Source organism: Hypanus sabinus, chromosome 9 (genome assembly GCF_030144855.1).
Source record: "Hypanus sabinus isolate sHypSab1 chromosome 9, sHypSab1.hap1, whole genome shotgun sequence".
Classification (NCBI taxonomy): domain Eukaryota; kingdom Metazoa; phylum Chordata; class Chondrichthyes; order Myliobatiformes; family Dasyatidae; genus Hypanus; species Hypanus sabinus.
The window spans coordinates 56,389,141-56,402,088 of NC_082714.1; the positions used below are offsets into that span (position 1 = coordinate 56,389,141).

Below are 12,948 nucleotides of genomic sequence, written 5' to 3' on the forward strand. Positions count from 1 at the left end.
TGATATCACCCCTGACTAATAGTGCATCTCAAGTTACCCATCCTGTACATTCCTCTCCTTCTTTTCAAAAGTATCATAAGCTCAGATTATTAAAGATCCAGTCCTGTCCCTTTCTCACCCTGTTATGGTCACAATGTCATAGTTCCATGTACTGATCCATGCTCTAAGTTCATCACCCTTACCCATAGTACTCCTACCATTAAATACACACTTCTACCTGTCTGCCCGAGGACGACCACCTGCTTCTTGACATTCTCCATGTTTCACCCTGTAAGTTTCTGCTGTCAAAATTGCTGCACCTCCACTCATCCTGCTGTTATGCAAAGAGAACTTGCATTGTTGCTGGGCTCCTGTTCACACTGACACGGGCTATTTGCATTGTCACTGGGCACTTGCTCACACTGTCACTGACACTGGGTACCTCTTGCACTGTCACTGCGTCTTCACTCCCACTGGATGTTCATTCTCTGTCACTGGATGTTCACTTACACCGTCACTGTGTGTTTGACCATAAGACATAGAAGCAGAATTCGGCCATTCCATCATGGTTGGTTTATTATCCCTCTCATCCACATTCTGTAACCTTTGATGCCCTGCCTAACCAAGAATGTATTGACCTCCACTTTAAATATACTCAATGACTTATCCTCCAGAGCTGTCTGTGGTATTGAATTTCACAAATTCACCACCCTCTGGCTTAAGAAATTCCTCCTCATCTCTGTTCAAAAGGGACATCCTTCTATTCTGAGGTTGTGCCCTCTGGTCCTAAACTCCCCCATTATAGGAAACATCCTCTCCAAATCCACACTATCCAGGCTTTTCAATATTTGATATTTCACTGCAATATCTCCTCATTCTTCCAAACTCCAGCGAGTACAGATCTAGAGCCGTCAAATGCTCGTGTTAACTCTTTCAATCCTGGGATCATTCTCAAAAACCTCCTCTGGACGTCTCCATGTAAGCACATCCTATCTTAGATAAGGGACTCAGAACTGCTCACATTACTCCAGTGCCTTCTAAAGCCTTACCATTACATTCTTGGTTTTATGTCCTAGTTCTCTCAAAATGAGTGATAATGTTGCATTTGTGTTCCTTACCACTGACTTAACCTGCAAGCTAACCTGTATGGACTCTTACACAAGTACACGCAATTCCCTTTGCACCTCTGATTTCTGAATTTGCTGTCCTTTAGGAAGCAGTCTACACCTTTATTCCTTCTACCAAAATGTATGACTATACATTTCCCTACACTCTATTCCATCTGCCACTTCTTTACCCATTCTCCTAATCTAAGTCCTTCTGCAGACTCCCTGCTTCCTCAACATTATATGTCCCCGTCCCCCCCACCTATCTTTGTATTGCCTGCAAACGTGGCCACAAAATCATCAATTCCATCATCCAACTCATTGACATACTCTGTAACATGCACAGAAGTGGTCCTCACACCGACCTAGTAGAACACCACTAGTCACCCTACTATTTGTTTTAAAGACACACTCCAACCCATCCCACGGACTGCCTACCTTTCCTCACACTCTCACTATGTGCTGCATCTATTTTAACCAACTGCCTCATCCTCTGTCAGATTGGTTTAAGCCCTCACAAACAGCTTGAGCAAATCTTCAACAAGGATATTGGTCTCTTTCATGTTCAGGTATAACCCCTCCTTTTGCTACAGGTTGTACTTTGCCCAGAAGAGATCTCAATGATCCAGAAATCTGAAACCTTGCCCCCTCCAACAGTTCCTTAGCCACACATTCATCTGCCAAGTTATCCCCTTCCTATCCTCACTGGTGCACGACGCAGACATCTATCCAGACACTGTCACTGTCTGTGTTCACTCTCACTAACACGGTCGCAGTCTCAGTGTATTCTCTCACTGTCGCCGTCTCTCTGTCCACTCACACTGTCTCTGTCTGTTCACTGTCACTGGGTGTTCACCCTTAGTGTCTCTGTCTCTCTGTGTGTTTAATAACACTGTCACCCTCTCTCTATGAGTTCACTCACACTGTCTCTGTCTCTCAGTGTATTCACGCACTGTCACTGCGTGTTCACACTCACTGTCACTGTCTGTGTGTTTACTCACATGGCCACAGTCTCTGTATTCTCTCACTGTCACTGTCTCTGGGTGTTCACCCACACTGTCACAGTCTCTGTATCCTCTCACTGTCACTGTCTCTGGTGTTCACCCACACTGTCACAGTCTCTGTATCCTCTCACTGTCACTGTCTCTGGTGTTCACCCACACTGTCACAGTCTCTGTATTCTCTCACTGTCTCTGGTGTTCACCCACACTGTCACAGTCTCTGTATTCTCTCACTGTCTCTGGTGTTCACCCACACTGTCACAGTCTCTGTATTCTCTCACTGTCACCATCTCTGGGTGTTCACCCACACTGTCACAGTCTCTGTATTCTCTCACTGTCACCATCTCTGGATGTTCACCCACACTGTCACAGTCTCTGTATTCTCTCACTGTCACCATCTCTGGGTGTTCACCCACACTGTCACAGTCTCTGTATTCTCTCACTGTCACCATCTCTGGGTGTTCACCCACACTGTCACAGTCTCTGTATTCTCTCACTGTCACCATCTCTGGGTGTTCACCCACACTGTCACAGTCTCTGTATTCTCTCACTGTCACCATCTCTGGGTGTTCACCCACACTGTCACAGTCTCTGTATTCTCTCACTGTCACTGTCTCTGGTTTTCACCCACACTGTCACAGTCTCTGTATTCTCTCACTGTCACTGTCTCTGGTGTTCACCCACACTGTCACAGTCTCTGTATTCTCTCACTGTCACCATCTCTGGGTGTTCACCCACACTGTCACAGTCTCTGTATTCTCTCACTGTCACCATCTCTGGGTGTTCACCCACACTGTCACAGTCTCTGTATTCTCTCACTGTCACCATCTCTGGGTGTTCACCCACACTGTCACAGTCTCTGTATTCTCTCACTGTCACTGTCTCTGGTGTTCACCCACACTGTCAGTCTCTGTATTCTCTCACTGTCAGTCTCTGGTGTTCACCCACACTGTCACAGTCTCTGTATTCTCTCACTGTCACTGTCTCTGGTGTTCACCCACACTGTCACAGTCTCTGTATTCTCTCACTGTCACCATCTCTGGGTGTTCACCCACACTGTCACAGTCTCTGTATTCTCTCACTGTCACCATCTCTGGGTGTTCACCCACACTGTCACAGTCTCTGTATTCTCTCACTGTCACCATCTCTGGGTGTTCACCCACACTGTCACAGTCTCTGTATTCTCTCACTGTCACAATCTCTGGGTGTTCACTCACACTGTCACAGTCTCTGTATTCTCTCACTGTATGCCTCTGGGTGTTCACCCACACTGTCACAGTCTCTGTATTCTCTCACTGTCACTGTCTCTGGTGTTCACCCACACTGTCACAGTCTCTGTATTCTCTCACTGTCACTGTCTCTGGTGTTCATCCACACTGTCACAGTCTCTGTATTCTCTCACTGTCACTGTCTCTGGTGTTCACCCACACTGTCAGTCTCTGTATTCTCTCACTGTCACTGTCTCTGGTGTTCACCCACACTGTCACAGTCTCTGTATCCTCTCACTGTCAGTCTCTGGTGTTCACCCACACTGTCACAGTCTCTGTATTCTCTCACTGTCACTGTCTCTGGTGTTCACTCACACTGTCACAGTCTCCGTATTCTCTCACTGTCACTGTCTCTGGTGTTCACCCACACTGTCAGTCTCTGTATTCTCTCACTGTCACTGTCTCTGGTGTTCACCCACACTGTCACAGTCTCTGTATCCTCTCACTGTCACTGTCTCTGGTGTTCACCCACACTGTCACAGTCTCTGTATCCTCTCACTGTCACTGTCTCTGGTGTTCACCCACACTGTCAGTCTCTGTATTCTCTCACTGTCTCTGGTGTTCACCCACACTGTCACAGTCTCTGTATTCTCTCACTGTCACTGTCTCTGGTGTTCACCCACACTGTCACAGTCTCTGTATTCTCTCACTGTCACTGTCTCTGGTGTTCACCCACACTGTCACAGTCTCTGTATTCTCTCACTGTCACTGTCTCTGGTGTTCACCCACACTGTCACAGTCTCTGTATTCTCTCACTGTCACTGTCTCTGGTGTTCACCCACACTGTCAGTCTCTGTATTCTCTCACTGTCAGTCTCTGGTGTTCACTCACACTGTCACAGTCTCTGTATTCTCTCACTGTCACTGTCTCTGGTGTTCACCCACACTGTCACAGTCTCTGTATTCTCTCACTGTCACTGTCTCTGGTGTTCACCCACACTGTCAGTCTCTGTATTCTCTCACTGTCACTGTCTCTGGTGTTCACCCACACTGTCACAGTCTCTGTATTCTCTCACTGTCACTGTCTCTGGTTTTCACCCACACTGTCACAGTCTCTGTATTCTCTCACTGTCACTGTCTCTGGTGTTCACCCACACTGTCAGTCTCTGTATTCTCTCACTGTCACTGTCTCTGGTGTTCACCCACACTGTCACAGTCTCTGTATTCTCTCACTGTCACTGTCTCTGGTGTTCACCCACACTGTCACAGTCTCTGTATCCTCTCACTGTCAGTCTCTGGTGTTCACCCACACTGTCACAGTCTCTGTATTCTCTCACTGTCACTGTCTCTGGTGTTCACCCACACTGTCACAGTCTCTGTATTCTCTCACTGTCACTGTCTCTGGTGTTCACCCACACTGTCAGTCTCTGTATTCTCTCACTGTCACTGTCTCTGGTGTTCACCCACACTGTCACAGTCTCTGTATTCTCTCACTGTCACTGTCTCTGGTGTTCACTCACACTGTCACAGTCTCTGTATTCTCTCACTCTCACTGTCTCTGGTGTTCACCCACACTGTCAGTCTCTGTATTCTCTCACTGTCACTGTCTCTGGTGTTCACCCACACTGTCACAGTCTCTGTATTCTCTCACTGTCACTGTCTCTGGTGTTCACCCACACTGTCACAGTCTCTGTATTCTCTCACTGTCACTGTCTCTGGTGTTCACCCACACTGTCAGTCTCTGTATTCTCTCACTGTCACTGTCTCTGGTGTTCACCCACACTGTCACAGTCTCTGTATTCTCTCACTGTCAGTCTCTGGTGTTCACTCACACTGTCACTGTCACCTGTCTACTACTTACATTCTGAGGTTTTTATGCTTATTTGGAAAGAAAGAATACTACAAAACCTCTCTCCTTTTTCTCCCCCACAGATTTCTCCCTTTTACGACACGATTCCTGGGTTTCAGCAGCTGCAGATTAAACGCTTTAGGTGATGAAGATTTAACAAACTGCTTCATTCAGCTAATGGAAAGGTTGAATGTTGGCTTTTCTCTGCAGTAATATATTCAAACCTCTCATTTCTTCCATCCTGAAAGATGCTCCGGAAATGGCTCGTTGGAGGGCTGTGCATCACTTAGTTATCTGGTTTAGTAATCGTGAACACATGGATGCTGTATGCGCCTGTTACCTGCCTCTCTGGTTAATGTTGGTGAATGGGTGTAAAGTCTGTGGATGCTCTTAAAGCAGGTCTGATTCCCCTTCGCATGTTGTCTGTCGCTGCAGATGTCTCTGGCTGTCAGGTGAATGTTTGTGAAAGGTCTGTGTCAGGTCCTTTTCTCATTGAATTATAAATTGGATTGTAATTGTCCAATGTACAAAGGGACAGTGGAAAACTCGTCCTGCATACAGATCAGCTCATTACATGGTGCATTGAGGTAACACAAGGTAAAACAATAACAGAAAGCAGAATAAAATGTTACGGTTGCAAAGTGCAGGCAGAAAATAATGTGTAAAGTCATAATGATGCAGACTGTGAGGTCAAGAGCCCATCTTACCATCAATAATCTTAGAACAGCTGGGTAGAAGCTGTCCTTGAGCCTCGTGGGACGTGCTGTCGGGCTTTTGTGTCTTCTACCTGATGGGAGGGAGGAGAGGGGAGAATGTCTGGGATCTCTGATTATGCCTTGCTGAGCCAGCGTGAAGTTTAAACCAAGTTCATGGAGGGAAGCTGGTTTCCACCATGTGCTGAGCTGTGTCCTGTCCACAGTGTTAATTTCCATGGACTACCTCTCTGCTCTGGGCAGGCTGCGGCTACTTGGTATGTCAGGGTTTGAGCTCTTTTGCTACCCTCTTCAGTCTGTCGATGCTGCGTGTGTGTGTCTGATCAATGTTTGTGGATGCTCTGGGCCTGATTAATCCCTCTCTGGTAATAGACTTACAGTTTTGTTGCTGTTACATTATTAATTTCACTATTGCACATTCGCAGTGCGGGAAGTGTGAAGATTGAATTTGACGCCATCTTCAGATTGACGAAAATCGAGTCTTTTCTGTTGGATCCCGACCTCATCTTCAATGTCAGTGGTCTGTGGCTTGTGATTTCCGGTGGCTTTGAGATTGGCGGTGCACGAGTGGTGACGGTGTACGTAACAGGTAGCTGTTGTCCAAGTATCCTACCTTCTCCAGGTGTATCATGTTCTTGGTCATGGAGGGAAGACCATGCTTCCCAGGACTCCCACGGTACAAGGGCTTTCTCTTGTTCAACAAGGAAGATGAGGGATGCTCATTGAGCCGGTATGAGCTAACAATTATAATCCCAGTTTCAGGTTAAAGCACTAGTCATGAGTTTATCTCAGTAATGTGACCATCAGAGTCATGTGGATTTGTTATGTTCTACATGGTTTTATCAGCCGACTTTCTCCAAAACTGTTCATACCCATTAGTACCTCACATTGGTACTTGCCCCATTCAGAGCCAATTCCAAAATCTCATGGTTTCCTGTGGCAGCTCTTGCTGGGTTGTAAACTTGGCGTTTTATTTTTATGGTGGTTTCATCCCAGACTCTCCTCCACAGCAGGGTTTTGCCATGGGAGGTTACCACAAGACCAAGAAAGGGGTTTGGATGACTCAGTGAGTCCCTAGAAATGGAGGGTTTGCAACTTGCTCTGTCCATGGTACCTGAAAGCCAAGCTTCTTCCCAGTCCACAGGGTACCGAAGAATCAAAAGGAAGCTGATTCAGATCTATTTATTACATGTACATTGAAGCAAGCGTTTGCATTAACAACTAACACACCTAAGGATGTGCTGTGGCCAGCCCACAAGCGTCTGCATACATCCCAGCATCATCATAGCATAAGACAGGCTCCCTCTGCGAATCCCTTGTCTAATCTTTCCTCCCCATTTATCTTTGCAAGCAGCTACACCTGCCCATACACCTTCTCCCTCACCTCCCTTCAGGTGATTGTTAATCTGTGTTGTATCTACATCGGTGAGACCCATCGTAAATTGAGGACTGCTTCATCAAGCACCTCTGCCACAAATCGATTTCCCAGCAGCCAGACATTTTAATTCTGATTCCTATTCCGACACGTTGATCCATGGCCTTCTCTTCTGCCAAGACGAGGCCTCCCTCAGGGTATTCCATCTAGATAGCCTCCAACCTGACAACATAAATATTGATTTCTCCTTCCAGTGAACAAATGTCCCCTCCCCCTTCTTCTATTCCCCACTCTGACCTTACATTTATTCTCACCTGCCTATTACTTCCCCTGGGTCCCCTTCTCCTTCCCATTCTCCCATGGTCCACTCTCCTCTCCTATCAGATTCTTTCTTCTCCAGTCTTGAACCTTTCCCACCCACCTGGCTCCACCTATCACCTTCCTGTTATCCTCCTTGCCCACCCCCCCCCACCTTTTTATTCTGGCATCTTCCCTCTTCCTTCTCAGTCCTGAAGAAGGGTCTCTGCCTGAAACGTTGGCTGTTATTCATTTCCACAGATTCTGCCTGACCTGCAGAGTTCCTCCAGCATTTTGTCTGTGTTGCTGTGGATTTCCAGCATCTGCAGATTCACTCCTGTTTATGAGAATGGGACTACTGTGTTGGGAGCTAGCATAGGACAATGGGTCAAATGGTCTCCTCCAAACTGGTGACCAAAATTGGTTACCTAAACAAGATTTTTATGTTGACCATGTAGGTAGAGGGAACTTATTTCTGTTCATGGGGGAGTGCAGGACAAGTTTGACTTTATAATAAGGGCAGGGTCACGCATCAAGAAGCAAATCCTTGAAAGAAAGGGCAGAGTATTCTGGATCTCTAGTTCAGCATCTGGGATCAATTGAGAATATCAGAACAATGACTGAAAGGTTTTTAAAAAATGCATAGATATTAAGAATTACAGAATTATTAAAGTATTTGACAAGCGTTGGATTTAATAATGGACGAGCTATGAGGGGAAGGTGCAACTGTATGTTCTGATGTTCCATCACTCTTGTGGAATTCCACATTAAACAATTTGTGGAAGTGGATCGCAATCTGAGTTAGCACTTTCGAGGGAAGAGGGGTGGAAGCTCCCTCAGGTAGTAGTGTATAAGTAAAATTCCCTTATGCTTTTCTCTCTCTCTCTCTCTCTACAGAAAAGGTAATTGCTTTGTGTGGCGAGGTGCTTTTCTGCCAGAATGGGTTCCAGTGTGTTCACAGCAAGTCAGGAAATGTCAGCTGTACGTCCCTCTGCCACACTGCCTACTGCAAAAACAGCGGCATCTGCATTCACAACCGGGGCCAGGCACCCATGTGCCAGTAAGTGATACAGCATTTTGTGTGTGTAGAGTATAGCACCTTACAGAACAGTACACGCTCTTCAGCCCACTCTGTTGTACTGACCCTTAAACCAATTCCTAGATCAATCAAACCTGTCCCTCCCTGCCAGTCACGACAAGTCAACAGTGGATGCCATTTCATTGCTCTTCACACAGCTCTGGAATACTTGGACAATGAAGATGCTTAAATCAGGATGCTCTTCATTGACTCCAGCTCTGCATTCAATACCGTCCTCCCCTCAAAACTAATCAATAAGCTCCAAGTCCTAGGTCTCAATATCTTCTTGTGCAATTGCATCTTCGATTTTCTCACTTGACTCACAAGTCAGTTTGGATTGGCACCAACTCCTCCTCAACAATCACCATTAGCACAGGTGCACAACAAGGCTGTGTGTTTAGCTCCCTGCTCTTCTCGCTTTACACTTATGACTGAGAGGCTGAGTACAGCTCCAATGCCAGATTTAAGTTTGCTGACAACACCGTTGTTAGCCGAATCAAAGCTGGTGATAAAATCAGCATACAGGAGGGAGATTGAAGATCTGGTTGAATGGTGCCACAATAACAACCTCTCACTAAATGTCAGAAAAACCACTGATTACTGATGAGAAGAAACCAGAGGTACGTAAAGCCAGTCCTCATTAGGGGATCAGACGTAGAGAGGGTCTGTAACTTTAAATTCATTGGTGTTATCGTATCAGAGAAGCTGTACTGGGACCAGCACGCAAGAGCATGACAGTGCCTTTACTTACTTAGAAATTTGTGCAGATTCGGCGTGTTAGCTAAAACTTTGACAAACTTGTATAGGTACTTGTGGAGAGTATCCTGACTGGATATATCATAGCTTAGTATAGAAATACCAAGTCTACAAAAACTGGTGCATACAGCTTAGTCCATCACAGACAAAGCCCTTCCCATCAATGAGTACTGCCACAAGAATGCAGTGTTCATCATCTGTGACTTACTATCACGGCCGTACTCTCTTCTCGCTACTACCATCAGGCAGGAGATACAAGAGCCTTAGGACCCACACCACTAGGTTTAGGAACAGTTGTTACTCTACAACTATCAGGCTTCTGAACCAGCTAAGCTCTGAACTGATTCCACAACATCTAAACTCATTTTCAAGAACTCTACAATTCATCTTATCAGTATTTAATACAGACAAGTGTGAGGTATTGCACTTCGGAAGGAAAAACCAAGGTAGAACGTACAAGGTAAATGGTAGGGCACTGAGGAGTGCAGCAGAACAGAGGGGTCTAGGAACACAGATGCAAAATTTCCTAAAAGTGGCGTCACAGGTAGATAGGGTAGTAAAGAGAGCTTTTAGTATATTTGCCTTTATAAATCAAAGTATTGAGTTGGAATGTTATGGTGAGGTTGTATAAGGCATTGGTGAGGCCGAATTTGGAGTATTATGTGCAGTTTCGGTCACCAAATTACAGGAATAAGGTTGAAAGAGTGCAGAGAAGGTTTACAAGGATGTTGCCGGGACTTGAGAAACTAATTTACCGAGAAAGGTTGAATAGATTAGGACTTTATTCCCTGGAGCGCAGAAGAATGAGGGGAGATTTGATAGAGGTGTATAAAATTATGATGGGTATAGGTAGAGTGAATGCAAGCAGGCTTTTTCCACTGAGGCTAGGGGAGAAAAAAACCAGAGGACATGGGTTAAGGGTGAAGGAGGTAAAGTTTAAAGGGAACATTGGGGGGGGGGCTTCTTCACACAGAGAGTGGTGGGAGTGTGGAATGAGCTTGCAGATGAAGTGGTAAATGCGAACTCACTTTTAACATTTAAGAAAAACTTGGACAGGTACATGGATGAGAGGGGTATGGAGAGATATGGGCCAGGTGCAGGTCAGTGGGACGAGGCAGGAAAATGATTCGGCACATCCAAGAAGGGCCAGAAGCCCTGTTTCTGTGCTGTAATGTTCTATGGTTCTATTTTTTTATTTGCACAATTTGTCTTCTTTTGCATATTGGTGATTTGTCAATGTTTTTTAATTTAATTCTATTGCATTTCTTTAATTTCCTGTAAATGCCTGCAAGAAAATGAATCTCAAGTTAGTATATAGTGACATCTGCATACTTTGATAATAAATTTATTTTGAACTTGATTACTCTAGATTTCTTTCATCCACGTACCTAGGACTAAGAGTCTCCTAAATGTCCCTAATGTATCTGCCTCTACTAGCACACCCGGCAACACGTTCCAAGCACTCTCTCTCCATGTTAAAAAACTTATTTTTGACATCACCTCCTTCCATACTTTACTCCAATTATTTAAAATTATGCCCTCTTGTATTAGCTGTTTCCACCCTGAGAAAAAATCACTGGTTGTCCATTCTGTCTGTACCATATATCATCTTGTACACCTCTATCAAGTCAACTCCTCCTTCTTTGCTCCAAAGAGAAAAGCTCTACCTCATTCAACCCATCCTCATAGGACACGCTCTCCAATCCAGGCAGCGTTCTCAGAGTGTTATCTGTAATACTGAGCAGGCTTTTCTGAACCATTTCAGACCAAAAAGAAGAGGGCATATGTTGAAGGTGAAAGGGATAAGATTTAAAAGGGATCTGAAGAACAACATTTTGTTGGTAAGGATAGTCAATATATGGAGATAGAGAAAGTGGTCGAGGCAGGCACATTAACAAGATTTAAAAGATACTTGGAGAGGAAAGGTTAAGAGGGATTTGATCCAAACATGAGCGAATGGAACTAACTTATGTGGCTCCTCGATCTACACGGAAGAGTTGGCCTGAAGGGCCTGTTTCTATGTTGTAAAACGCCATGACGACAAGTCAGTTGCTGTCCTTAAAACAAAAACATGATTTAGGTTTCCAGAACAGTGGTGATGGTGTGCAGTGGGTGGGTCCAGTTGAGATGTTAAACCAAGACCCTGTTCGCTTTTGCACCATTTAGAGTTGTAAGGTACAGTATTTTTATGTCATGCTCTGTACTGCTGCCAGAAAATGACACATTTTGTGGTGTACAGGCAAGGATGGGAAGTCTGGATTGACATCATGGTCAGTGTGGACAATGTGGGCCAATGTTTCTGTTCCTGTTCTATGTACTCTTGCTCTCCAACTCTATAATTCCCTCCAAAACGTAAGGAAGGGGGTGTGAAAGGAAAATAAAGATTTCTCCAAAAACTCTCAAAGACTTCAGTACCACCCTGGACAAAGTAGCTCCTTAATGGGCAGCCTACCCAGTACTACCATGTACCGCCCAACATACACTCACCATCAACAAGGCTCTGCAATAACTCACCAAGACTTTTTAAACTTGCCATAGATCTCCAGCAGCTGAAATTCAAGAGCAGCAGGTTCATGGGAGTCTCACCGACCCCACTCTTAAATCACATTCTAACTTCACTTTGAAAATCTATCTCCATCCTTCATTATACTTGTGTCTAACTCCCTACTGAGGGCACCATGGTTCATCAACTGCTTCCCGGGGGCTGAGGGTGCCAGATAATCACAATCCAGAAACCAGATGTAATTAGATTAAAATAATTGACCATGAACTGGAGTATGAGGGGGATTGAGAATACTTCCTGCAGTGAGTATTGTGTTTTGAGGTTTGAAGGTGTCTGAATTGGTGATGGGAATAGACTGGGCAGAAGCCTTTAGGCAAGAATTTGAAGAGCTGTAAATGAGTTGTTTATCAGAGTAAAGTTGTTGGGTGGGTAGGGTTGGCTTGTCTCATTTTTGGACAGGATTACTGAGCCTTGTAAAATATTTCAGCTGATGTCCATCTCATTTCACTGCAGGTGTCCCGTAGGCTCTGATTATTGGTTCATGGGCCCCCGGTGTGACCACAGAATGACCAACCAGATCCTGGTAGCCATTGCCTTCGGCGTGGCGTTGGCTCTGCTGGTGGTGCTGGCAGCCGTGGCCTTCTTAGTCCTGAGACGTTTCAAAGTTGTGCTGACCGAGGCAAAAATAGACCAGACCAGGAGCAGGTGAGCACGGTCGTGGCAGCCAGTGTGGGAGGGTGGGGTGGGGGCCTTGCCCAACCTGTGCAGGAAGCCCCCTTCAGATTGGCTTAAGAGTGAATCTTTGGTCAGCAGTGCTCTGGAACCCACCTCCTGGAGGGAAAAGGATCATACTGTCAGTTCCCCTCCACCACCTGGCAGAAAGGGTCCACGCATTCTACAATTCCTCCTTCAGCTACTCCCATTTCCATCAGATTCAAGAGGTAGCCATGGGCACCCGCATGGGCTCCGGCTATGCCTACCTTTTCATTGGCTACATAGAACAGTCCATGTTCCATGCCTTCCTTGGTAATGCTCCCAACTCTTCCTCCACTACACCAATGGCGTACTGGCACTGCTTCATGCA

The 12,948-nt window shown here is 45.6% G+C and overlaps 1 protein-coding gene across 2 annotated transcripts in view; it reads left to right on the top strand.

Moving 5' to 3' along the window:
• The window catches only part of si:ch211-14k19.8 (interphotoreceptor matrix proteoglycan 2), a 64,280-nt gene that overhangs the window by 32,450 nt on the left and 18,882 nt on the right, over positions 1-12,948 (top strand). For both annotated transcript variants that reach the window (XM_059979738.1, XM_059979739.1), the window contains 4 exons: positions 5,226-5,284; positions 6,281-6,444; positions 8,425-8,587; positions 12,378-12,569. In XM_059979738.1, coding sequence (XP_059835721.1) covers positions 5,226-5,284; positions 6,281-6,444; positions 8,425-8,587; positions 12,378-12,569 — 578 coding nt within the window. The remainder of the gene's footprint in view (positions 1-5,225; positions 5,285-6,280; positions 6,445-8,424; positions 8,588-12,377; positions 12,570-12,948) is intronic.